Raw genomic sequence first — 27504 nt, forward strand, 5'->3', positions numbered from 1 at the left:
AGACGGCAATTGAGACGGTGATCCGTCGTGGATTTTCCCCTCCTTGATCGCGGCACTCGGGTCCGGAGACTTACGGCTCCACGCGCGCGGTCGAGCCGGTTTTTTTTTTATTTTCCAATTTAGCTCGCGTTCTGGTTTTCATTCGATAGGCCGTCGCGAAATCCTACTTAGAGTCGAATTTAAAATCCGGTGCGGACCCACGCATCGGAAAAGGCACGTTGTTTTAAGTAATGAAGCGTGAGGGATCAAAGCGCTCAAAGGACCCCCCACATTCCCGAGCCTGGCTAGCACAGAGGCGTGCAAGAACGTGTCGACCGAGCACTTTGATAGAGCTTCAATCTTTGTGGGCAGACCTTCACGGTCAATTTTGCCAATTTGTTTAGATTTTTGGGATAGCTCTGCCCTCTAGGTCGTTATCGGCCACTCAGGATGATCGACTGGATCTCCTATTCCACTCTTATCATTACAAGATCTTTCAGGTGCTCCCTCCGTTACTAAATATTCATCTGGCTCTACGTCAGTGTCAAAGGAGCAATAGTGTGTTTAAAAAGTAAGGTGAATGAGTGAGGCGGGGAGCTGCCTAAATCGAAGGAAGATTGATATCCTTTCTAGGCGGTATCCCGAATTACTGATACCGAGGGACAACATGACAACGAGGTTTCACTTCGATAAGAAGTTTGAAACACGTTGGAGTAACAAGACAAACTGGGAAAGCGTGGCTGCGACATACGGCTTAAACCAGCAACTGATTACTTGGCACACTGACGGATCCCTCACAGCAGAGGGAGCGGGTGCCGGTGTCACTGGTCCAAGGAAAATGTACTTTGAGCCAATGGGCAGGTACACTAGCATATTCCAGGCGGAAATTTACGCCATAGACAAATGTGCCTCCTTTAATCTGCAAAGGAACTACAGGGGACAGAACACAGCTATTCTCACCGATAGCCAAGCAGCGATCAAGGCACTTAGGTCCAACCAGGTGAACTCTAAACTGGTATGGGAATGCCTTGAGAGACTGAATACACTCGGCTCGTCCAACAAGGTCTGGATACTTTGGGTTCCATGCCATGCTGGGCTGGAAGGCAATGAGGCAGCGGATGAACTAGCCAAGAAGGGAGCAGGGATGCCTTTATACGGGCTAGAACCCTTCTGTGGAATCGGAAACGGTTTCATGGCTATGAATCTAAGAAACGAAGAAAAACGGTTGAGGGAACTATATTGGGCGGGCCTACCAGGGATGGAGCAGTCCAGGGTGCTTATTGGGGGATACGAACCCATGCGCACAAAGGATTGCTTAAACCTCACCAAAAAGAACCTCCGAATCATAGTGGGAATTCTCACTGGTCATTGTCGGCTGAACTATCACCTAGGGAAGTTCGGGATATCTACGGACACTGCCTGCAGGTTCTGTGAGGAGGAGGACGAAACCTCTATGCACGTCCTGGGACAGTGTCCAGCACTTGTGCAAAGTAGGTCGATACATCTGGGAGAGCACTTAATACCAGATGCAAAGCTGAAACTTCTGGAAGTGGGGAACCGACTAAAGTTCCTAACGGTTACTGGCCTGCTTGAGATACTATGATCAACAGGTACACTATAACCAGTAAAAGGGGCACAATAGTTCTTCAAGGACGCGGTGCGATTTTCCCTTAACAGAATAATAAGGTGAATTTTAAATTTAAACTTTATTCGGTAACGGATTCAGCTAACCTTTTTAAGGTTTTATGTAAAACAAAACCTTGGTAAAATCGGATATCTGTCTGTCTGTCACATGCATTTTTCTCGGAAACGGTTATAGCGATTGACACCAAATTAGAAAGGGAAGAACTGTAAACACTCACGCATACGGTGAATTATATTATATTATTCTTCGTAGAATTTAAGGGAGTTGGTCGAGTCATATGCAAAGGGGGGGAGCCTATTTTGTTTTTTAACCAAATATAGTCATGTGGGGTATCAAATGAAGGGTATCGGTTAATACTATTCAAGGCCGGTCCTAGTTTTGACATTTGTTGGAAAGGTGGGGAGTGTGTAGGGTCGAGGCTGATCATTTCTTTCACGGATCCACTCTCAGAAACTACCCAACCCAAAAATCTAAAAAAATCAGGAGTCTACCACTATATGATGCCTAGGCTCCGAAATACGTTAATAATGGTATATTCCTAAAATTGCGAAAAATCACGAAATTTTTGCAGCAATATTGGCCATAACACATAACATGATAAAAATAAAACTAGTTTAAAATAAAACTAGCTTTATTTTTATTTAGAAGAACTACTAGCATCGGAACGATAACTACATAACATGTTCCTAGTTTGGTGGAAATTGCACTATTACTCACAAAGTTATTATACGTCAAAGTTCTCGCTTCTGCGCAAAATCAAGACTTTGAAAAGTATCACCCGAAAGTGGTTATTCTCACATAATATATGCATATATTACGTGCTAGGTACTAATGTGACAAATGTCCACTTAAATATTTTTATAAAAGTAACATACAAAACCTTTTTTATACCTGAAGCACCCAGCTTCCGGTTACCCGACTTCTATGTTAGTGCTAGGGTTAGTGACATTGTGTCAAATTCTGCGTCAGTGTAGTTATAGTTAGATAGTTAATAGTTACACTTGTATTTTCTAAACGATTAAAAATGATTTTGGCAATTTTTACAATGTCTGATTATGATGAGCAAAGAATTTCCACTAAAATTTGTTAGGCGAATGAAATTTCGGCTGCGGAAATGTTTCAGAAGACTTTCGGTAAATAGACTGTCGCACAAAAATATTTATCAACGACTTCTCAAAAGCAAAGAACATGTTGATAACTTGTAACGTTACCGATGACCATCAACGTCAATTGGTAAGCAACACGTCAAGAAATTGGTGGTCGGAAATCGTCGATGGACAAGCAAGCAGTTTTGAAGGATCATTTGGGTCTCAGAAGAGTCAAACCTCCTTTGATACCAAAAACACTCAATTTCTTCACACGGCATTGATTATTCGTGAGTTTTTCGTCAAAAGTTCTACTTACATCGTTCTGCGTCTGCCTTATTCACCTGACTTAACTCAGTGTGTCTTCCGGCTATTTCACACACTTTTTGAATATTATTCCGAAAAACGACTGCTGCTATCCTTCGAAATATGGGAAATATGTTGTAATAAGTTACATTGTATTGGAAGGGGATTGCATTTTACAACAAAATTCACTTTTTTGAATACAAAATTATGATGGCATATTCGTGCTATCATTTTCGGTATTGCCCTGCAACTTCATTGCTTCCTCTATAAACTGGCATCTAATGTTGATCAGACAGTACGAAATTTATCACCTACCTAAAGATGGACGATTCTGTAGCCTATATAACGACGAAATTTATGAGCGATACCACGACCGCCTGGTTGTGGATGGAATCCCGCTTAATAGATTGCGGTTAATGGGTCACTTAGTCCATATGTGGAGTGGAGCAATGGCGTAGGCCAAGATGCAATTATTATAATTAGTGGACTTTGACGCAAACCTGGGATGTCTGGAGTTCCTTACTAAGCCAGTCCTAGACTGGATACCGGTTGTTGCGCCGTTGATGATGATGATAGCTAAATGAGACCACTCGGTTAGTATTTTTCCCAAACATCTTAATTTTTAGATTATTTATAAGACGAATGGGAAGGGAGTAAAAATGCACATTTAAATCAAGATCCTTTTCTCAGAAACTGTCCACATCAAAAAATCTAAAAAAACATGGTGATGCTATTATATCACATCTAGGTCACAAAATACCCTCCATTTCGATATCTGCATTTGAAACTTTATAGTTACACAATATACGCTATAATATGAAGAATGGTTTCTTCCGAGTAAATTTACTGGCAATACGATGACCGAGTTTGTTAAGCCTTAGTCTCTCCATCTCATTCCCCGGGGACATGTTCATCTCTGTGGTGTCAGGGTGGTATAAATTTATTACGGCCAAAAACTGTTTGGATGTCCTATACTCCACAAAAGAGTGAATAGAAGGAATAAAAGCCGCTTAGAATTGCAGACCACATGAAAGTAAATAGCCTGATATACTAAACGCATATACACCACTAATATACAAAATCAAACCTCGTGCAATACATGAAATATTCTTACATAAGAAATAAACAAAATCTTTCATACATAAACCTTCTCGTCTCCGACTTGTCTGCAAATCTATTTTTATTTTGACACGTGGTCTCATTGTAAGTATACACTTTTCCCAGCGTTGTAGAGTTATATTTGATAATCTAAATTGTGTTTACTTTTTTTTCCCTCTGGAAGTCGTCTATAACACATTTTCCCAAACTAACCAAAAACGTTTCAGATTCGACCCCATAATTAAATACTTTGCAAGCGAAGGGCAAAAGGTCAGATTTGATATGAGAGCGGTGAACAGTACATATGGCGGAGTTCCATCCAGATTCGCCGTTGCTACTAAGGCATTTCCCATTACGATAAGGAGCTAAAAAGCTAATTTTAGTATTCAATGTTTCGCGCCATTGCCCGTTTTACGAGCCTTTCAATCGTCCATAACCATACTGCCACTTGTGCATAACTGGGTACATAGCAACATCTCTTATATGATCTGTTTTAATTGCACGGTCTCGGGCATTATTCGATGTTAAATCGTTATCAGGTCAAAAATTAAGTTCACCCGATAAGAAAACAAAACTTCTTACGTACTACTGGGCATAGTATGAATGAACAGAACTTTCTAAATCGTGCGAAAATTGAATTTAACGAATATTTTTTTAGCGGTAACATTGATTAAATGGAAATTTGAGAAGCTGAGACTAAATATTTAGAATTAGCTACACTTTTTTTATTGTTTGCTGATGCGGAATTTTAATTGCTCTTTCTAGTGAAGTGAAAGTCCTATTTATTCTATTTCCATTAAGGGTGAAATTGATTTGCCGACTGGAACTAATCGGGAAATTTGAAGGATTAACTTTGGAAATTGAGCATTAAATAGTGCAGTAAAATATGTCGTAGAGGTCGTCAAGAGGAGATCTTTTCACACAGTGACAGCCAAATAAGTATACGAGTACAACAGAAAAACAGGCTATTGCAGGACAGAGTCAACTCTTCATGCCTCATCTCTACCCAGAGTAGCATATCCGCAAGTGGTAGTCAGATGTTAACTGTTTGCCTCCTATTTTGACAGTGTGCTGAACGAGTTGATTGAACATCATCCTCTTGATCTCTTTGCCCCGTGTTCGAAACTCAATTCGTCATTAATGTTTTGGTTTTGTGTCACTCCGCTGCTGTAGGTTTATCACTTGCGAGGCATAAGTGCAATGATAATGAGACTGAAAATTGAAAATAAAATGTCTGGAAATCATCATGGCAAAAACTGTGGTGGGCGACACCTGATCCAATACGAGCTTTTTTCATTATTGTGACTGAGGGATCCCTGACTCCGCATTAACTGTAAAAAAGGCGTTTTTCGCGTTTTTTGGTTCATTGAACCCTTTTCTTCGCCGTCATCATCACAGAACTACCGATTTCATTGTAAAGTGTTGACGTATGAAACTCATGCATGTAGCAAAATTCTTTAGCAACTTTCGAATATATCAGCAGAAATATCCTAGCAAACACCGAAGGTATCACATTCGCACGATTAATTAGGCCCCACCCCGCGGGTTCATATCGAAACACCAAAGGTACCTTATTGACCGAGTTCACTCAAATAGTTGATGAGTCAACGTAATGAAACGGATTCTTGAAATTATAAACAAAAATTCTAACTCAAACCCCAGTCAATAGATAATTCTAGCAAAACTTGACACTGGAAGATGATAATCTAAACAATTTCGGTCACACTATTTATCTAGGGGTAAAGTCTGATCTAAAGATTTTCATTTCCTGCTTCAGCAAAAAGATCCCACTCCTGAAAACCGGCACAGCCGTATTAAAGGGAAAAGTTTTCAACGGTACAGAACTGGATGCATTACTTGATCCTACCAAAAGCTGGAAGAAGCAAAACAAGTCGTTTCAAAATGTCTTTAAGCCATGTGATTGATTCAGAACAGCTAATTAAAAAATGGCGAAGACGGAAGATTTCTATGTTGCATTGCGACTGAACGAACCTGGAAAGTCTTGCTTTATTCTTGTTGGTGCCAGCCTGGCATATCGAGCGCAATTGATATGTTTGAAATGAGCGTTGAAAAGCAAATGAGCCAAATACATAAAGTAAAACGATTTGTTGCAATACATATTGTGAAAGTTATCCAAGCATATTTGGAAACGATACGAGTATAATGGGAAGTTCTTGCCCAAAATGTTATATGTTCTAGCCCCTGTTTCGATCAAGTCTGGCTGACTAGTAATTTTTTAGTTATAAGAAGTAAAAAATTAGATTGATATATGTGTCGAGGTTTTTCGACGCGTAATCCTTACGCTGTCCGAAAAAGAGGAAAAAATTATGGCCAACGATGATACATATTTAAATCATAAATAACCAGTTTTGGACAATTGCGTCCAGAACTTTGGAGGGAAAACGGCGGAAGCAACATTTTTTAGGCACAACGCAAAAGCAAGTTTGCTACAAGTAGTTATATGGTCCAGCCATTAGATTAAATTGAGAGCAAAGCTCTGATATTTCAATTTCATACTGATTGACAGTATCATCTTGGGAAGAGACGGACGTAATGATTGCTAGCAATACTTTGGGAGTGACTGACCTAATGGTTGATAGCGACTTTTTGAGAGCTGTAGATTCTATGTGTCAATGCAAAATTTTATCTCAGCACATGTTACACGTACCGTATTACATATTGCGAAACCCCGGATGGTCCATTTCTGAGTGACTGCAAGAAAGGGTTCCGCAAGGATATCGCCAAGTTCGGTGGTCACTTCACTGCTTTAGTGATTTCGTGTTCTGGTATCCTGGTCTATCCGAATGTCTCTGTATGGAAGGCTAACTTTATTTCTCCTACCAAACAGATTTATGGAGATCCGAGAATCAAAAGGCATAAGAGATGGATTTAGTTCCTATAATATATAAACAATATTTGCAGCTCATCCTATCGACTTTCCCATTGCATTGTTCTGAATAAAAGTTTAAAAACAAAATTATGTATTGGGAGCTATGTTGGATATTGTGCTTATGGCGGCTTACCAATTGTAATTAGTTGAACTAGAAGAAAAAGCCAGTTCGCGCCCTATTACCGAAATGAAAGTGTAAGGATCTGAAAATCAAGTATTAAGCTTAGTTCGCTGCTATAGATAGTGATGATAATGAAATAAGGGGGTGACAAGCGAGAACTATTTATTGAAGAATGTTTGAAGCATGATGTTTTTGTTCTGATGGTCCAATTTTTTAATGTTTTGTGTAAAACAAAACCTTATTAAAATCAGTTTACTGTTACTCTGTCGGTCCGTCTGTCTGCCACACTCATATTTCTTTGGAAAGGATTAAAGCGATTGACACCAAACTTGGGGGAAAAGTAGGAACTGTATACTCACACATATAGTGAGTTACATTATTCTACGTCGAATTTAAGGGGAGTCCCCATACATGCAAAAGGGGGGTGTAAATTTTGTTTTTCATCAAATATAGTCATGTGAGGTGTCATATAAAAGGTCTCGTTTGCTGGAATCGTGGGGAGTGCGGGGGGTCGAAATTGATCATTTCTTTCACGGATCCATTCTACCCAGTCGAGAAATCTGAAAAAAGCAGAAGCTGCCACTGTATGGTACCTGGGCTCCGAAATACCTTCCATACTGATATCCGTTCAAATAGAGCTAATAATAGTATATTACTATAATTTTTAGTAATTGACTGCAAGCCCCCCTTAATTTCATCCTAGAATCATATAATTGCAGTAACATAGGTATTCTAGGTCAAAGTTGTCGCTTCTGTGCAAATTCAAGACTTTCAATATCAGTATCACGCGAAAGTGGATATTCTCACATATATGCATATATTACGTGCTAGGTACTAATGTGACAAATGTCCACTTAAATATTTTTATAAAAGAAATATACAAAACCTTTCACATCTGAAGCACCCAGCTTCCGGTTCCCCGACTTGTTTTATTCATAAGTATTCTTAAAGGTAACATTATCTTTTCATCCTCACAGATAACTAACTTTACCAAGCGTTTCCTTGGAGTAAATTTAGGAAAACTGGCATGAAACTGTTATCAGTTATCAGGCCACTCTGGTCTAATATTGGGTCTGTGTATAAGTTTTTTTCGGTTTACTCAAGTATACACGTTCTCCTTTGTAAAGGTTAAAAGTAAGAAAAACTCAATTTAAAAGAGGCCGCTAAGGTAGGGGCAGTTGATGGAAGTAGATGAAATTCATAAAGTAATCCGACGGATGTTTGATGAAATTGAAAATCTCGAGTGGTTCAACGTACACCACAGAAAAAAAAGAATCGCTATGTTGCGAAATTCGTAATCGTGTTAGATTCAAAGCCTCGGAGAAATGCTAAGCACCTCAATCGACGCGACAGGACGGACACCGATCGTGTAGAGAAATGGCCAAGAGTTCTTGATGCACGGACGGCTTCAACTGTTCAAGATTAGCTGACCCAGATTCTGAACGAGATAAAGGTTGAAAAAAAAACAAAAAATATTTTTCTTTTATTTTTTAAGTCTGATTTTTAAAAACACGCATTTCTGAGAATGCGCGCTATCCACTCCCAGAAAAATCCATAACAAAAAATTATCACAATATTTTCCCAAGGGTATAAGGTTATTTCGGTGCGAAAAAGGTTGCCTGATTTTGTGCAATATCCTGCTAGTAACCATCGACAGATGCTCCTTACAATCCAACTTCCAGTTCATCATTTTGGTAATGATGTGGTAACGCACCAACCAGAATGTTCATGCAGTGCTAAATAAAATCTCCTTCGGCTCTGTCAATGAAATTTATTTCAGTCATTGAGGTATAATTCAATTCCTTCAAGGTGTTCCGCGTAGAACTCTATATCAAGTTATTCTCTTCAGCACGAATTAGATGAACTTATTACCCAAGAGCATTGTTTCAACTACATAACTCGCACAGGAGCAGCATTTGCTCAAGTTCATAACTTACTCATACGAGTCCACCACCATGTTCAAGATGTACATGTACAATTAATTCGGAAAATCTCAAAATTTGCTGTGTTTAACGAAATTGAGCCAATACATTCTGGCTGATTCAACTCGGCACAACTCGTTTCCTCTCATGTATTCAAGATTATAGGGAGGAAAATCGGGCCCAGGGTGAAAATAATACGACGTCATACGAAATTGTCAATTGCTCTAATTTTATTAAAGTTTCTTTGTTTGAGCCCCCAAAAATAGTCCCGGTCCAGGGAAACCCTTTCTCCTGGTCTTTATCTTTCTCTCGACGGACCTGCACGTACCCTCAAAATGCGATATAACGAATAAAGGCCTGGACCAAGTGATGAACGCAAGGATTCTTTTAGGAACCGAAATCTTTATAGCCTGTGCTTCTTTAACAAACTATCATTAGTTTCTTATCCGTGAGACTAGTCATCATTATCGTAGGCCGTAGTTTTAGTTTATTATCGTTGTTTTGATCTTTATTAAAGTAATTTAATTTTCACTATGTGATATATATCGTTAGGGCAAGGAATTTAAAGTGATTCATTCATTGCTTTTATTTCATTTGAGACAGCACATATGGCCCGTGTAATATTGCATAGCTAAAGATCTTTTTTGCTTCTTCTTTGAAATTGAATAAGATATCAAAGTAACCGATGCAAATAACTGCATCTAAAATTACTTTTTCCTTTGTGAATGACTATTTTGCTAATGCAATTTAATCTTCCAAATATGAACCCCAAATGGCTGATTATCTGTTTATGTTTATTATATATGCATATATAGTTATTCTTCATACATACTGGAGAAATTATTGTGAATTTACTGAAATTAAAGACGATTATGAGCAAGAAACATATTTATACTTTCTGTTTAGGAGTGCATATCTGCGCCTACCTTATATTATATCAAACGAGAAACCATAAACATTTACAAATTCAAACTACCAAATGAGATCATTGATCATTTTATTAACGAAAACTATTGTCTTTTTTACAGTGAAAGCAGCATGTTTGTCTCAAAACGTCGTTGGATATTAAAGACATGTGGGACAACAACCCCTCTTCAATGCTTAGAGCCTCTATTGGAGATGGCTGAGCAAATAGGATATACAGACATTGAAGAACTCTTCTATTCTCGGAAGAACTTCAAGCGTCCTGATTTGCAAGTAAGGAATAATTTACTTTTACGATGCGATTAAATTTTTAATTTATTTATAATCGTCTATATGTATAGGTGTCACCCCATCGCGGCTTTGAAGAGGAAGTTGCCTTACTTGATTCGTTCTTCGACGACGGTCGCGCCTATTGTTTAGGTTCAGTAAATCGCGACTGTTGGTATCTATACACGTTAAGCCGCGGGGGAGGAGAGTTACAAAGACGCATCGAAAATATGGAACTTATTGAACCCGATCAAACCATAGAAATTTTAATGACTGAATTGGATCCGACTGTCCTATCAACATTTACCAAAGAGGAATGTTCCAAGGCTGTAGAGGCTACTGAGGTAAGATTTTCGAAATAATATGTTAGATTTTAATGTTAAAACAGCTACTTAATGGTTTCTTGTCTCCCTGAAAGGAGACCCTATTCTATAATAGTTACCTGAACCAGCCGATTCTTAAATTCAAACCTGAAAGTGTACTTTACCTATTGTAGCAAGTAATGTGATATTTCAGTGGCTAGCGTGAGGTTCCGATTAATTCGTCTAACTGAGATTTCAAATATGCTTGAGTTTCATTATCATCACAATTATTGTTACCTTTTTGCTCGGTAATGTTTTCAAATGAGGAGGATGCAAAGACGCACTCTAGCTCACGTTCAAAACAAAATCAAACAGGCCGACTCGTCAACTTTCTCACCTTTTAAAGCACATATATTATTGGCTTTATCGAACACTATTTAGTTCAAAAGAAAAGCAAAATTATCAGCATTTTTGCCTCCATTTGAAGAATCTCTATGAACGCAGTTCTCTTGTTTCAATGTGATCATAGTTCATCCATAGCTGAGCATGTGCCCACTGAACAGACAATTTTAGCAATCAAAAAGTTATAAGGCATCTCGTCATAAACACTGATTCTGCGTCATTTCTCCCTTATGCTTCTAAACTCTAAACAATCAATGAACCGTTATACCATAGAAGCATATTGTGCCTAAAAAGCAGACAACCCAGCTTTCGATTTCGCTATTAATTTTTCCTTAAGCATCCATCAATACTTCGAATATTAGCGAATCCGGTCGTAAGTACGGAAGAAACGCCCGTGTTTTGCCGTTCTCAGTGGATGTTCAAAAACTGTCGTATCGTGTCAATCACAGTAAACTGCGCAACATTTTGTAATTGTCCTTGTTAATGCCATATTTAATGATTTCCTCTGCCGTTTTTCTCTTTTTATTGCCAGTTATACCTGCATTGAGTATTCTTTTACTATAGCAAAAACAAATTGGATTTTGTTGTTGAGATCCACGGCACCAATGGACTGGGCATAACGTAATGTTTATGCTCCTTGGGACTATCATATAGTATTCACTTCTCATCTCCAGTCACGATCGGATGCAAAAACTCGTTTCTTTGTTGCTTTTGCATCCACCTCTCGTGGCTGAAAAATCATCGAATTTTTGTATCACTCCCTGTGGAACGACTGAGTAGTTCCCAATGTTTCCCCAAATTCCTTAACACTTGACTTTTATCTTCTTTGTTTCTAATTCTTTGACTTCGATGTTTGTAGTTTTCCAGAACGAGACTGCAACTTATGAAAGTAGGGTAGTAGTTGGGCCAGTGTCACCACAAACTTCGACAACATTCAATGGACTTCAGCTCCACTTTTCTTTTAATTAGAGAGAGAAAATTAAAAGTCGCTTGGTGACACGAAGAATGACATTTTAAACATGGTAAAAAGGAAGGTTTTTGGTATTGGGTATACAACTTTATTCGCTGTTTTTTTGTTTGAAATTTATATGACGGGTAACATGAATTAATGTATTATTCGAATTATTGTCCGCTGTTAACCTATACTTTCGGACAAATTTATAGATTCCATCGCGAAAGAAGCCTTCATCATTTGAAGCCAAGAATAAATCGAACCAATTTTTGATAATCTGTTCTGGAGTGAATCGTATTTTAGTCCAAGCGTGTTGCATATATCGAAACAAATAGTAGTCGAAAGGGGTGAGGCCTCGGCTATAAGGAAGATGAGCCAGAATATACAATCCTCTATCTTCTGAGCGTTTCTATGATGAATTACTGTCTGGTTGCATATTCTGGACTTTTTCGCGTATAGCTTTCTTTAACACACAAGTTCACAGTAGATCACACCCTGTTGAACCCGACAAATACTGAGCATCACCTTAATGCCATGAATATTCGGCTTCCACGATAATGTTTCCAGTTGGCCGGGCTTTACATACGACCTTTGGCATTTCGGGTTGTCGTCCTGAGTTCATTTTTCTTCTTCGATTATGATTCTGAGTAGAAACAGCTTTTTGTATCGTCCAGGCAACATTTAGAACATGCTAAATCGGCGCTCGATATATCTCTGTTTCAGCAGGCATGTGACCCAATTACCTTGCTTTTGGAGGTATTCCGTGGTTTTGACTCGTTTCGAAAAAGCTTTGTTGGAGGATTTTCACCATTTCCATGAACCCTTTTTGCGTTTTACACGAATCTTAGTCAAGTAATGTTTCTACTTCGTTTTTGATTTTGTTAGATTGACCCGAATCCTTATTGTCAACATTAAAATTACCACTTTTAAATCGTCGACAATACTCCGCAAAATTTATCCGATGTTGCGGGTTAATCATTAATTTCCACTAGAATTCGATGTCCCTCGGCTGCCCTTTTCTTCCAAACAGAAAATCAAAACTTTCCGTAAATGATGTTTATTTAGAATAAGACTCGACATTTTCAACGCAACGCAGGTGTTGACACTGCACAAAATTGATCTATCGCCATCAATTATCTATAGAACCTAGAGGCAACTTTTGAAAATGGACCGAATTAAGTTGTATGCCCAAAAAATAAGAAATATCGCCTATGTTTACCAATCATTCACAATAGTCAAAGCCTTCTTTTAAAAACGAACCGAGCTAATGTATACTCCCAATAGTTTTGTGGATTCCTTTTCTTTATTATTATCATAGACTTCTTATATCGTACCTTTCGTCCATTTTCACCGTTTCATGAAGACTTGACTTTCTAGCAGTGACAGATCTCGTGACTCCTTAATTTCCGTTCATTCGAGTAAATTCGTCCTCATTCCTACATATAAGGAAACCAGCTTCATGTACTTCTGGTGGAAGAGTTTATTAAACCGATGGACTTCTTTCATTTCTTTTCCTAATCTATGAATTGAAATTGAGTACAAAGTCAGAAACATCCTCGGAAGCATTGGATTAACCATTCTCTAATTCTCGTTTCACCAACTTCGGTACTGAAACTTTATGATAATTTTAAGTGTTGATGGTTTATCTGAAAGTGAAATCTTCAACTCTCCAGTCGATGCTGTCTTTTGCAGTTTCAATTTAAAATTGCTTTCCATCACTTCCTTTAAGGGATATTTTGATTTGAGGGTTGCAATGAATGGAAATGTCGAATCAAGAAATGCCATAAAGAAGGAAAGAAAGACAAAATTAAAACTCAAACTAAAATCATAAATAAATCCCAATCTTAGCACAAGTAGTGAATTTGTATGTTATTCGTGCATTACAAATTGTTTACCTGGGAATATGATCGATATCATCTTGCCGGGAACTGGAGGTGGATCTGAAGATGCAAACTTGGGACGATGTTTTAAGGTTTGATACTACATTCAGGGAGGCCATTTGTGGGGATGTTTAGAAGCAATAACCTTTTGAAAAATGTCATTTATTTACAATAGGTTTTGAGCTCCACTCGCAAAAGTCATTGGATTTTCGTGGAGAAACTATGCGAAATTTAATCCAAGGTTATTGTGCTGGAAAGTGAGTTTTTTTTTATCTAGGCCTTGGTCTATTTGGAATCCGGATAAACACAAATAATTAAGTGACGTTCTTCTCGTGCGTATAATTGGAAAATTGGTTACACAGTCAAACGAATTCATTTGAAAATTTCGATAATTCGATTTCGATAGATAACTACTACCTGGGGCGCTTCGATTATCATTATATCATACCTTGAAAGGTATTGTTCCAAACACTTTTGGGGATGGGCCAGATTCAAAAATACAAACCCACTTAACAATAAATGACTTGATTTTGTAAAGAAATGTAACCAAGCACACAGCACAATGCCATAATGAACACAAAGCCAGAAAACAAAACTGTCAAATGAAATAAAACTATTAAAAGGAAAAGTTTCCAGTTTAACTATAGAATTATATTGCTCTCCTCCAGTGCTGGTTTTTTGATTTTAATTAATTTTAAATTAAAAAACCAGCACTGAAGACGCACACATCTTGCGTCCGAAACACGTGTTTGCTACCTTTAAATAAATATAATTCTATAGTTAAACTGGAAACTTTTCCTTTTAATAGTTTTATTTAAAAAAAACTATAGTAAGCAAAGGAACTATTTTTATAAAACCCCCATTGCAGCCATTATGGCTAACAGGTTCTCTAGTAAAATAATAATCGCACAGAAGCTTTGTACTTTGATAGGTTCATATCATTATAAGAGCCTAGTGAATTTTCTAGGATCAGATAAGCCCCTTAAGATTTTTTTGAGCTTACCAAAGAAAAACTTCGTGGTGTCTGAACATTCATCTTTTAATAGTCATTAGATAGATCTCAGTCTATTTTATCATTTGTTGGACACTTCAACGCAACATGCCTGAATGTGAACGTTTCATTTGCTGACGTTTTTCTATTTTGCAGTTTAAAAAAGTACTTTTGAAGAAATTTTACCCCATATCCGTCGCTAATTTTTATTGTGTCTTTGCGGTGTCCGAATATGAACAAACCAGAGTCTTATTGGGGTAAACTAAATTGGTACTGTAGAAACTATGAACATTCGCTCAAAAATGAAGGAATCATTTCAATTCATATAAAATAGCATTAATTGGGGGAAAAAAATGAAACTTCCCCTTCCTTTTTAAAGGAAGTAAATTTTCACGAAGATTAAATGTGAATTTCAAACATTATTTTTAAGTATGTATATCTATAATAATTTCTGACAACTAAATTTTGTTATTCTATTACAGAGAGCTGGAATTCATAAACTAATTCCAGGCATGGTAATTGATGACTATCTATTTGAACCATGCGGTTATTCTATGAATGGCATCGGTAAAAATAATGTAAGTATATGCGAATTTTCAAAATAATCATCGTAATTTCGCATTCTTTTAAACATCAAATTTTATTTCATTGCTTCGTTTTGTAAAGTTTCCGGGGGAATATTCACAAGTAAGTAAACTGTAACGACATTGTTGCTTTAGAGTATGATAAGTATTTTTGCGGAGAACTAAACGGTGATTACTAAAGTGCATAATCTTTAGTATTTCCTGGTTGACTTCATATTTTTATATGCCCATCAAAAAAATTGTAAAAATAAAACATTTTCCTTCTCCTTTTGATGCCTCCAAAAATTCAGACAGATGAGAATGAAGCGCTTAGTATGATAGGTCGGAGATAACTGCATACGATGAGCTATATTGGGGTTTCGTTTCTTTCAGGAAATGAAGAAAAGATAAAAATTGACGCAATTTAATAGCTCAATGTCACTCGATTATATAATAGCAGAGTGTACGTTTGATAATTATATAGTAATATCCACCAATTTATAACGACAAGAGTCTGATTAATATGAAGACAATAAATTACTTTTTGCAAAAAGTAATAAATTATTTGTAATATATAAATCGTTGAAGAGTTGCAATCATTTGGTGCAATCGATTGGCATAAACTTCGTCTCGCTCTAAAGATAAGATTCACTTCTCAAGTCATGGATGCATCCCAAAACGCATTATTGCCTAAAATTATCATTCTTCTTTTTCTTTAGCCTTTGCCCCGTTCACAAGCGGGGTCGACCATTTGGCTCCATCGAATGCCTGATCTGGGTGCAATCTCGGGGCTTTTAAAAGCCCAACCAGCGTATCAAGCCATCGTTGTTTCAGCCTGCCTTTTGGTCGTTTACCATCGACTTTGACTTTCAGGCCAATTTAGAGTGTAATTCAGTGGTTTCGGGTGATGGTTTAGTGTGGTTTTCGAAAATTAAACGCATTTCAATAAATCGGAAAGGAAAATTAAGTGCAGGACAGGCGAGAAATCTAGTTTGCAGAGAGGAATCTTTACCTCTGCAAGAGAGAGCTGGCAAAGTACATACCACTGTGTAATGTTTCCTGCGCAATTTATGAAGATGGAAGCATGAGAAAACCAATTGGAAAATATCACGATTGTAGGGATATTGGTCAGATTAGCCTCCTAAATAAATTTAAACGACTCCAAAAATTAAAAGAGAGCTGGAGAAATTATCGTACTCGAAAGCCTTCCAAAAAGCCTCTTGTGATAAGATAGATTGGCTCGGCGAAACTGAAGCGGAGACGACCGAAAAAGAGTCATTCTTTCGATTCCATTTCGAGTCCAAATTTAATTTGATTAAACCAAATGGTTCAGGAAAAGCAGTTTGTCTCTTATGAAGATTTTTCCCCTGATATGCTAGATGCACCCTATGGATCGCTGTCAGAGTAATTAGAAGCTGTGGTTAAGGCCAAAGGAGGCGAAACTTGATTTTGCTATTCTTATGTTTAATTTGATACATGCAAAATATGCCAAAATTTGTTGAAACTTCCCTAAAATTAAACAGATTTGAAGTAAAGTGTACACATATAAACATATAAGCCGTCCATGGAGTTCTAAGCAAACTTTACTCTGAAAATATTCATACAATTCACATAAAGTTCTTTATTGTCATTTTTTTTCAAATCCAGAGAGAAATTCTTGACAAGTTTTGGTTTTCATTAAATATGTTGAAGAATGTAAAAAAAAAATGCAATATTGTGCGGAAATTTTAATAACTTTATATGGAAGGAGATCCTGAAAGGCTTAGGAATTGATTGTTGTTAATAGGAGAGCTAAGAGCTACTATATATGGCGCCTCATATAATATTATACATTTTTTACTATCCGCAACGAATAATTGGGAATAAATTTATCGCAGGTCTCAAATGAAATGTGAAGAGACATTTAAATGTTAGTAGCGAAAATAAACGATTGTCCAGTTCTGATTGCATTTAAAACAAGTCGAGAAACCGGAAGCTAGGCGCTTCAGGTATGAAAGGTTTTGTTTGCTTTTTCTGTGAGTATATTTGAGTGTAGAACTATCCCATTTGTACGTAGCCCGTTATGTATGTGCTTTAGCATGTCCGACTATGCAATATTAATATATATTTGGGACTATGAGGAGCACGCAAAATGAAATCATGAAAATGCTGTACATTTCTTGGAAACTCCCACAGTCTTCTCTTTTTTTCTATTCTCTAGAAAAAAGTTTATCTTGAAGTGGCAATGATCATCCATATTCTTTCTCTGAATGCCAATTTAGACTACTCAATTTGTACTTTGCTCCTCTCAACCCAATTTTTTGACGGCAAAAATGTGCGAACTGCTGTTTCTCGATGGGTAAATATGCGCTCAACCACTCGAAAGCGTCTTTAATACAACAAAAAATTGTCCAAAATTGCCTGATAGTCTTCAGAATTTTGATAAGCGTAATCGTTGAAGCCACCCAAATCATAATAAATTTCCGCCGAAATTATGCCCCGAAAATAGGGCAATCGTTTTGACAACTTGAAGCCTATCATCCATAAACGCAAAAATAGTCTTCCAAGAATTTCATTCTAACCGACTGACTTTTTCGGTAAAAATTCATCGATTTTTCTAAGGTATTTTCTTATAGAAATCACATGATATCCATCCACGCTATTATGAATTCGAATCGTTCACTTTCTTACGTTTTTAGCAGTTATTCAAACTCCTTCTCATTCTTAAGATCCCATTCTTGGGCCTCTTCTTGCTTCATATTTTCTATTTACGTAGATGACCTTAAATTATTTGTTTCGTAGGCTTAAGCTGTGATCTCATCCGATGCATCTCTGTCATTTTGAGAAGAGATATTAAATCAATAAATTAAGCCTTGACGGTAGTGATATTATTATTCCGTATATTACGTACACTCCCTAGAACTTTAATGAACCCGTTCTGTCTTATTTGAGTTCCTTTCCCAAATTGTACAAAATCTTCCCTTTGCTGCTTTCAAGATATATTTGCCTAGCAATATGGAATTAGCAAGTTTATGTTTTTTAAGAAAGCTATCGTTGCATGTTCCATATTCAGGCCATGCGTGATCTTACTCTGTATGTTGTTTAGAAATGACGCCCAAAATCGTTAATATTGCTTGCCATTCATACTTATATTAAGTAGCACGAAAACTGCAGCCAAAACCGAATAGATTTACTTGTAGTGGTATCTTGGTTCCGAAGACAATTTTTAAGGTCGATGACATAAAATTAGTTCAAATCTTTTCGATTATCACCCTCGAATTACATTTGCCGCATATTCCAACACATTGTACGGCCAATGAACCACTGAAACAATATATATTTTTATTACACTCAAAACGAAAGGGTGATCAATTGAGTCACGTGTATGCGTGTAGCAAAAAATGGGTCTTTGTTTATTCCTATATTTCATGAATCTTATCAAATAGGAGAATGTTAAGTGTACATCACATATGAATCATTTCCCGACACAACTGTCGCAAGGTATCAAGTCTAAAATTGAGGAATAAAGGTTCCAACGCAGAGCGGAAGTCAGTACAATCAGTTCATCAGCAGAGAACGCAATTTTACCATTTTTCATCAAAACCAGAACAAAGCTATTAAATTTCTTTTCCGGAGCAATTTTCGTAGAAATTGTGCCACATCGATTTAGCATAGCCTTATACAAAAATGCCTACATAAATCTATTAGACTCTGAATAAAAGTTTTTAAGATTTAACGTAAAACAAAACCTTATTAAAATCGATTCTCTGTTTGTTTGTCTGTCGTACGGACTTTTTTCCAAAAGAGCTACACCGAATCAAAAGAAATTTGGCGGACATGTGGGAACTATGAAATCCCACGCATACAGTGCATGACATAAATTTACGTGACGTTTAAGGGGGCTCCCCACACCGGCAAAGGGAGAAACAAAAAATTTTTTTCACTGAATATAGTCATGTGAAGTATCAAATGAAAAGTCGATTAATACTTTCCGAAACTGATATTAGTTATGGCGTAAATTAAAAAATGCGCGGAGTAAAAATATGCACAGTTAAAATGGGATTAGGAATTGGTGTGTTCATATCCCTATAGAAGACACCATAAAATGTGAGAAAGGCAGTTTCTATGAAGCATCCCAACGAACCGTCGAAGCATACTTGAAGATTTCAACAGAAAAGAAAAGAGGAAGCGTATATTCAGGCACTACATGGGCCTCCATGTCTTGCATGAGTGTGTCAATGACAAACAACTAGCAATGATGCATGAAATGTTCATTTGAAGTATCTAGTTTGGGCAGAAAGAGATCTACAAACAAACGTGGGTCTTTCCAGACGGAAACACTTTCAACCAAATAGGCCAGGTTACTTCTCGGCTTTGATAAATGTGATAACATTGCGGGAACACTTAGTGCCAGAGGAACTCTGGCTCTGGTTAAATTGCTCTATTGCGGTACGGAAATTAAAATTCGCAGGGTGGCAGGTATATCAAAATCGGTTCGTGACTCAATCCTCTTTGTTTTTGCCATGGACACATATCAACGAATGTCTCAAATCCAAAATCTGTCGAAATATTGACCGCCTTGTCATACTCTGTGGTCCTGTGCGCTGAACGACTGAGGAAGATAAAGACGTTGCTTTGGACCAGCGGCGCAATCTACAATGGTTACATTTAAAATGAGGCGGGATCAATATGAAGTTGTACCCATCGTGGGAAAAATTACGAGAGATTTGTTTTCGATCGTACTGTCATGAGATTCGCGCTAATCAACTCACTGGCCATGATTAACCTGCGGGTGGAAGTTAATGGGAAACTCCCAAAAGGCCGGATCAGGCAATAAAGGTTGGGTACGCTAGATGGTGGTTTAAGGGCCTCTCAACTCCACATGACCAAACCGTTCACGGAGAAAAATGGCGCAGAACAAAGGCTAAAGAAGGGGAAGATACATAGATTCGAATCACTATTTCGTTGGTAAGAAGTTTCACGCTCGAATAACAGCACCATCTCATCCATCTGAAACGATCCAGACCGAAATGCTCCGTCCCTGGCCATATTATTAGACGCAGTGCAGATTCTATGCAAAATCTTTATTATCGGGTATTTTTCAGCTTTAAAATTTATAAATAGACACATGTATGTAATTTGTACGTATACTATACTTAGCCTTACCTAATTGTTAACAAAAATAAAACATCATTCTTTTAGAAAAAATATGTATTTATTAACTGCTAAAGAACTTTGAAATGTACGCCATAAAATATAATATTAATATTTTGTTGAGCCACCTTTTGCCGCTATGATAGCTACAATTTTTCGCGGCATGCTGCCAATGCAAGATTGTACTGTATCCTGCAATTGAGGATGATGGTTCCACATATGGTTTATTTTTTCTAGGAGCTGAGTTTCGGTTATGATCACCTCTTTAGCCACTTCCCTCTTCATCAGCTCCCACACATTTCCATTTGGGTTCATATCGGGGCTATTACCCGGCCAATCCAATCTGCTCTCGCAAATAAGTTTTCACAGATCGCGCCGTGTGACAGGGTGCCCCATCCTGCATGAAAATGAATCGCTCCCCATTCGGAAAACACTCTCTGAGCTGGGGAACCAACCGAATTTGCAAGACTTCTATATACTGCCTTTTACCACGTACAAACGTTCAGTACCTTTGCCGCTAATAACTGACCAGATTATAACCTTTGTAGGGTGCTTTAGGGTGCTTCACAGTTTGAGCAACGCAGTCAGGATTAAATTTTTCTCCAGGACGACGGCGCACAAACTGAGTTCTATTCTGCAAAATTTTAAATGTGCTTTCATCGCTAAAGCAGAGCTACCAAGAATAGAAAAAATAAATGAATATCCTAAGTATCAGTTCATTACTTCATAGTCGGCAGGCCTTTAAGTGTAAATCCTATAATTTTCTACGTACAGTGCGCTCAGACGCAATTACATTAGCATCTTCCAATTGAGATTTTATCTGTCTTGTGGTAGCACATCTGTTTTCTAGGCAAATTTTCCTTAGAAGTAGTAACAAGTCGGGAAACCGGAAGCTGGACGCTTCAGGTACGAAAGGTTTTGTGTATTTCTTAGTACGTAGCACGTAATATATCCATATATTATGTGAGAGTATCCACTTTCTGGTGATATTGACATTCATAGTCTTCAATTTTCAAAGAAGCAACAAATTTGAGGTATTATAACTTTGTTAGTAATAGTGCAATTTCCACCATACTTGGTATATATTATAGCCTATATCACTGCAAAACTTCATGGTACTAGGATGAACTTAAGGGGGATTTCTAACCAATTACAAAAAATTGTAGTAATATACTATTATTAACTTTATTTAAACAGATATCGGCATGGAAGGTATTTCGGAGCCCAGGCACCATATAGTGGCAGCCTCCTGATTTTTTTCAGATTTTTCGGTTTGGTAGTTTCTGAGAATGGCCCCCTTAAAGAAGTGATCACTTTCAACCCTTCGCGCTCCCCACCCTTCCAACGAATGTCAAAACTAAGATCGGCTTTGAAAAGTACTAATTGAGACCTTCAATTTGATACTCCTCATGATGATGAAAAAAAATTTTACACCCCCCTTTTCACTGTATGCGTGAACGTTCACAGTTCCCACCTTTCTACCAAAGTTGGTGTCAATCGCTATAACCGTCTCCGAGAAAAATGCGTGTGACGGACAGACAGACAGACAGTAAACCGATTTTAATAAGGTTTTGTGTTTACACAAAACATTAAAAATGGTTTTCCTAACCCATCTATTCCTTCGTTCCGGGCTTAGTTTATTACCTGACTCCACTTTCTTCTTTATACGTTTACGGTGGCTTCAGACACCTTCAACCTTCGTGATATTTCGCGGTTGGAAGACGTTTTCAGATCAATCAGGGCTTTTACTTCAGCTATTCTAAATGTTCTAAAATTTTCAAATTTTAAATTTTTTGTTACACGCCCTGCACACAAAATAACCCACCTTGAGCAAAATGCGACCGTATTCAGTTTTTTTGAAGCAAACGCGGAGTGGTGCCAAAATGTTGAGTGGCATCACCCGTAAAACCCGCTGCTGTTGGTTTGGGAAATTAACCTTCATGTATGTTTCGATGAATATCAGCGACTGGTCGCAGATCCCAGTGCACACCATCAGAGAAGCTGGAAGATGACTGCGACCGAGGATTTTCACTGTCGTAGTCTTTTGTTGGTCCTCCTTGAGCGATTCGCGGCAATCAAGGCGATTGTTCAGCGGTCAAAATTTTCTTCGTCGTTGAAGAATCTCTCCAACTAGTAAGCACTAGCGACCATTCGGTGAGCTTTCGCGACCGCTTCTGCTTTCATCTTTTCCTTCAGAAAATAAACACGATGTTTTAGACGCTATCTTTCCTGATCCTGAGCTCTTTGTCGTTTAATTCGATAATGGGTTTTCTATATGTTTTCTAGAGTAGTAAAAGCGGTTGAAGAATCACTCTGAGGACGATCCGCAGTCCCTTTAGTAGACCATTGCAGCTTGAAATCAATAGTGCATCGTTCATGCCTTGCGCCACTCGACCGCTATGAGACATTGACAAATCAAACAAGGATTTCAACGAAATCATCGGAATTAACAAAAAAATATGTTAATGCCAAAAAAATATAAAATTATCAGAAACACATCCATGGTTATCCTGCCGGGAAAAGTAAAGAAGTCTTTCCGATCAATGAATATGTTATATTGAAGCATTGGGTTGAGTATTTTGATCAATTGTTCAACAACTAGAGTATCGACGAGTTGGAAGTTACACAAATTGAGGACAAGTGATCGGTTTAGAAACCACAAGTTGGGTGTTGGAGCCGAGTTCCATGCATCCTGAGCATTAATGATCCATATCAATCTTAAAAAGATATTAGATTTTCTTTCTATGGTATTGGATGGAGAAAACTGTTGGATCAGTTGCATCATCTTTTCATGGACTTTAAAGCCGTCTATAGATTAATAGTATAACCAGGGTAAGGGTAAAGCTATACACGCAACAGGAAGGATTGCTCTCAAAACTCTAGTGTTGGCGACTTTGTGGCGTGCACAACATTTCGTTCAAATAATGGGGCTTTGTTGTTGTAATGAGGCCCATTCGAGGTATATCAATTAAGAAAAATTCATTCGAAGCAGTTTTTCCCATTGTCCCAATCAAGGGGGAATTCCAAATTTAAAGTCGGAGTCAACCAAAGCAAAATAAGCGAGACCTTCAGCTGCTGAGGAGGGAGGTGGACCGGTGCTCAGCGTGATTGAGCCGTTTTTAAGGTTTTGTTTGCAAGTAAATATCAATATCACTGAAGTGGGTAGTCAGACATGCAAAATGCATATACATAACGGGCTACGTTCAAATGGGATAGTTCTACACTCAAATATACTCACAGAAGAAACAAACAAAACCTTTCATATCTGAAGCGCTCAGCTTCCGATTTCCCGACTTGTTTTTTTCTTTTCTAAATTTAGAATGGGTGTTATTCTTTGTAAGGTTCGCACGATATCCCCACGTTCTGTACTACGACACGTGAGGGACAATTAATTTTGTTTTTGCTTTCCTTTCCTTATTCCCTTTCCTGCTTTCCTTTCCTTATTCCCTTTATCAGTACAAGTCTCTTGAGTCTCAATTATTTCAAATAATTTAATTGCTGGAAACCCCGCAAGATTACACTTGGACTTCTGTGGAGCTTTAATATTTGCGGGCTTAACATTTGGTCATCTTTGGCTACTCAGAATGGTCTTCTGACCATCGCAAAATTTACATTGGTCATTTCAAATCCTTTCACCATCCTAACGATTTAAGGATGATGAATTTTCTATGATCCATTCTTTGAAATTTGGCCGTTGAAAATATAATCCGCGGCGGCGAGGCTCTTACATTCGCTTAACTGCTTGTCAATGTTGATAATATAGGTATGTCTTATTCGTGCCTCAGATTAGGTACTGCTAATGACAGAGGCAGTTGCTAGTGATAATAAAGCACGCCTAGAGCAAATACATGTTATTGCGCCCTGGATGATGAACTTTTCCTTGATTCAACAAACAACTTGGAGCTGTGCTTCGTCAAGCCCATTCCAATCTGCCAGTTAGGTAAAGAGAGCAACTCGACGCGCAAACGTTTGGTTCCTTCAACTCTTTTTTTTTTCATTTCATATCTCTGTAATTATCTGATTTAAAATATCATATTAATTATATACGCCTAGTGCCTAAGTGCATCGTTGAGTTTATCCTTTATTTTTCCTATTGCAGGGCTGCTATATGACAATTCATGTAACGCCAGAACCGGAATTTTCATACGTTAGCTTTGAGAGCAATGTTTCATCTTCCAATTATTACGAGTTGATCAATCGCGTTATTGATACATTCCAACCAGGAAAATTCATTGTAACCATTTTTGCTAATAAGGTGAGTGATACCGTGACTCTGCAAATGCGCTTTAAGTTTAATTTCAATTTCACAATAATTTTTCAGACATCGCCGGCTCAAACAGCAGCTCGTGAACTCGATCATACTAAAATGATTGGCGAATGGCAACGTCGCGACATCCAATACTGTCGCTTCCAAACTTACGATCTCACATACGCTCACTACAGCAAATTCCCAAGCTGAGGGTTACAGGTTAAACCCTATGCAAGTGACGCTGGGGTCATCAAAAACCAAAACACATCATTCCCACATCCTTACTCCTACAACCCATTCCCATTCCTTCCACTCCCCTCCTATCTATCCACTCAATTCTCTTCCCTCCCGCAGAAACCATCATTCAATTGGAAGCAACTCAACACCATGCTGCGGTTGAATCCTTCATCCAAAACAGTAACATTTTCCCTATCACCATCATCAGCTAAACAAACTTTAATAGATCGCACAAAGCCAACCACTCCAGAAGTGACCATAGCAACTTCTTATTCTACACACAAATCATCAACTATTCATAATCATAATGCCACAAGCAAATTATTTGATTTATCGTTAATTTTCACATTTTTAATGATACAAATAATTTCATGGATATTTTTCGTTGATCTCGATGAATATTCTCCGTTGATCTTATTCTCATGGTGGCGCAATAAAATCTCTTGAAAATGCCCAAACCTGATTTTTCGTTTGATGATCATTTAATAAAAACTTAATTTTGAAATAATTAATTTCATTTAAGCAATGCGACAACAAAACAATGAGAAATCATTGAGAGCAAAATATCTTATTTTTATTAATATCAATCATCGAGACGAGAGTGATTGCAATAAATGAAAAGGAAAGCAATTATTAAGAAAGAATATGCAAGAAGAAGGCAATCAAAGGGTACGCAAAGTAAAAGATGATTTATTTTAAGTTAGTGATGAATTTTATGACTTTGCATGTGCGCAAAGTGCCCACACTGAAAATCAAAATAAAATTTGCCAAAGAAATTGAGAAAACTGTAAGATTTCATTTCCATCGTTTAGGAAAGACTTAGAAAACGTAGTCAATTGATAACTTGAGATACAGAAATGACGGAACTAAGAAGACAATTATCGTATTTGATTGAGTTTAATTTTATTAGATGTTTACAAATCGCGGTTGGCGTTGCCGAAATGATTTCTTATTCTAATAATTTTGAAAGATAACCAAACTATGTACAATCAGGTGAATTCTCTCATTGAAACAAAATATAATTAGGAATGTAAGAATTTATCTAAAAACTATTTGATATTGTTGAGTTGTCAGCCGTTGAAGCATTGATTCGAATATGCCCATTTCGAAACTGGAAACGTCTCCAGAACCGAACTCATCTAAGAAAGTTCAATTTATACATTGTATCTATTGCTACGACCGTCATGTCATATACATATGGGTTTATTATTAGATATATTTTTGGGGGAAAACTAGACTTAGGTTATTATCGCTTCTCTATTATGAACAAAGAACACTTTACATGTTATCGTTGAACCAACTTGAATATTTGTATTATAAAGTGGAAATCAGAAAGATTTGTACAGAATGAATTCATGTTTGATTGGATTTGCTTAAATGATTGACCCTTGGTGAATTGAATTTGCAAAAAGGGGATTTAAATTTTATGGCTTTATAATTACACTATTATCCATTTATATGACATTTATGCTCTACAATAAATATATACTTTCACTGTTTAATATATTTTTCTATTTTGTTTAATTCAACAATATTTTTGGTTTAATTTCCTTTATTATCTTCTTGTAATTACTTTCTTTTTCACAGCATTGTAATCCGCTTAGAGTTCTTGTTTTCAGAATACAAGGACTGGATCCAGCACTCTCTTACCCAAAATATAATGTTGCCTTCTTTTAAATTAACCACAAAGATTTTTCTTAATAAGTTTAAAGCCATGAAATTCCCTCTTCAATAATTTTTTATTATTAAAAAATTTAATTGTTCATCACTTGTACGGGGGTTATTAAAAGTTACAAGATCTTAACACGCTGGCCGTACGTATTATACTATGCTCAAAGGTGCCTGATTTTTAATGAAAAAAGAAAAATTTTATTTTGTAATGCCGAATAGTGAGTTTTTTATTCCTCATATAGCGGTATTTCGAGGACCAGTTGTCCTCTTCCTCAGTGAGTTTTTGTCTGAACTGCCTCTGGTCCAGACCTTAATTGCTATTTAATTTTATTATCTAATTAATTCAAAAAGCCAACTGTAGACGCTTCCTAAACCACTGTTAATTCTTTTTTGCTTCGTATCTTATGGATGATGAAACTCTCTAATGCGTCCAATTTGCAGAAGTTATGAACCTTCTTAATTACACTTAGGTTATACTCCGTTATTGTACGTTTCTCCTCGATGATGTGTCTGGCTACCAATGATTTGAGGGGATGTGTTGGTCTGCTTTTTTGCTTTCGTCAGATTTGCTTCTCTTATATGTTTGTTGAATCTCGTTATTAATCTTCTAATTTGCCCTATATATGATTTTTCACAATCGGAGGAATAAAAACTCACTATTCGGTTTGGAAACGCCCGTACTATCACTTGGATTGATAGTTGTTGTGGATCGTTCCCGCACAGTAACAAACAGTCTTACTATAATTGCTTTCAAATAAAATACACGAAGCGCGCAAAAAACACTCCCAATTTTCAGGCCGTAGTTACTTCACGTGAGTCGCACTGTACTCTTATTTTGTAGCTATCATTTTTGCAGGACCTTATTGATTAAGTCCATAATATCTTTA

The 27504-nt window shown here is 37.3% G+C and overlaps 1 protein-coding gene across 2 annotated transcripts in view; it reads left to right on the top strand.

Annotated features, from left to right (window-relative positions):
* LOC119646411 (S-adenosylmethionine decarboxylase proenzyme) overlaps window positions 1-26452 on the top strand; it is an 83984-nt gene extending 57532 nt beyond the window's left edge. The window contains exons 3-8 of one of the 2 annotated variants that reach the window (XM_038046856.1): window positions 10075-10243; window positions 10312-10581; window positions 15247-15342; window positions 15431-15451; window positions 24560-24715; window positions 24782-26452. In XM_038046856.1, the coding sequence (XP_037902784.1) occupies window positions 10075-10243; window positions 10312-10581; window positions 15247-15342; window positions 15431-15451; window positions 24560-24715; window positions 24782-24919 (850 nt within the window). In that variant the 3' untranslated portion in view covers window positions 24920-26452. The remainder of the gene's footprint in view (window positions 1-10074; window positions 10244-10311; window positions 10582-15246; window positions 15343-15430; window positions 15452-24559; window positions 24716-24781) is intronic. The other variant, XM_038046857.1, reaches the window with a different exon arrangement.
* Window positions 26453-27504: the final 1052 nt, after the last annotated feature.

Source organism: Hermetia illucens, chromosome 1 (genome assembly GCF_905115235.1).
Source record: "Hermetia illucens chromosome 1, iHerIll2.2.curated.20191125, whole genome shotgun sequence".
NCBI lineage: Eukaryota > Metazoa > Arthropoda > Insecta > Diptera > Stratiomyidae > Hermetia > Hermetia illucens.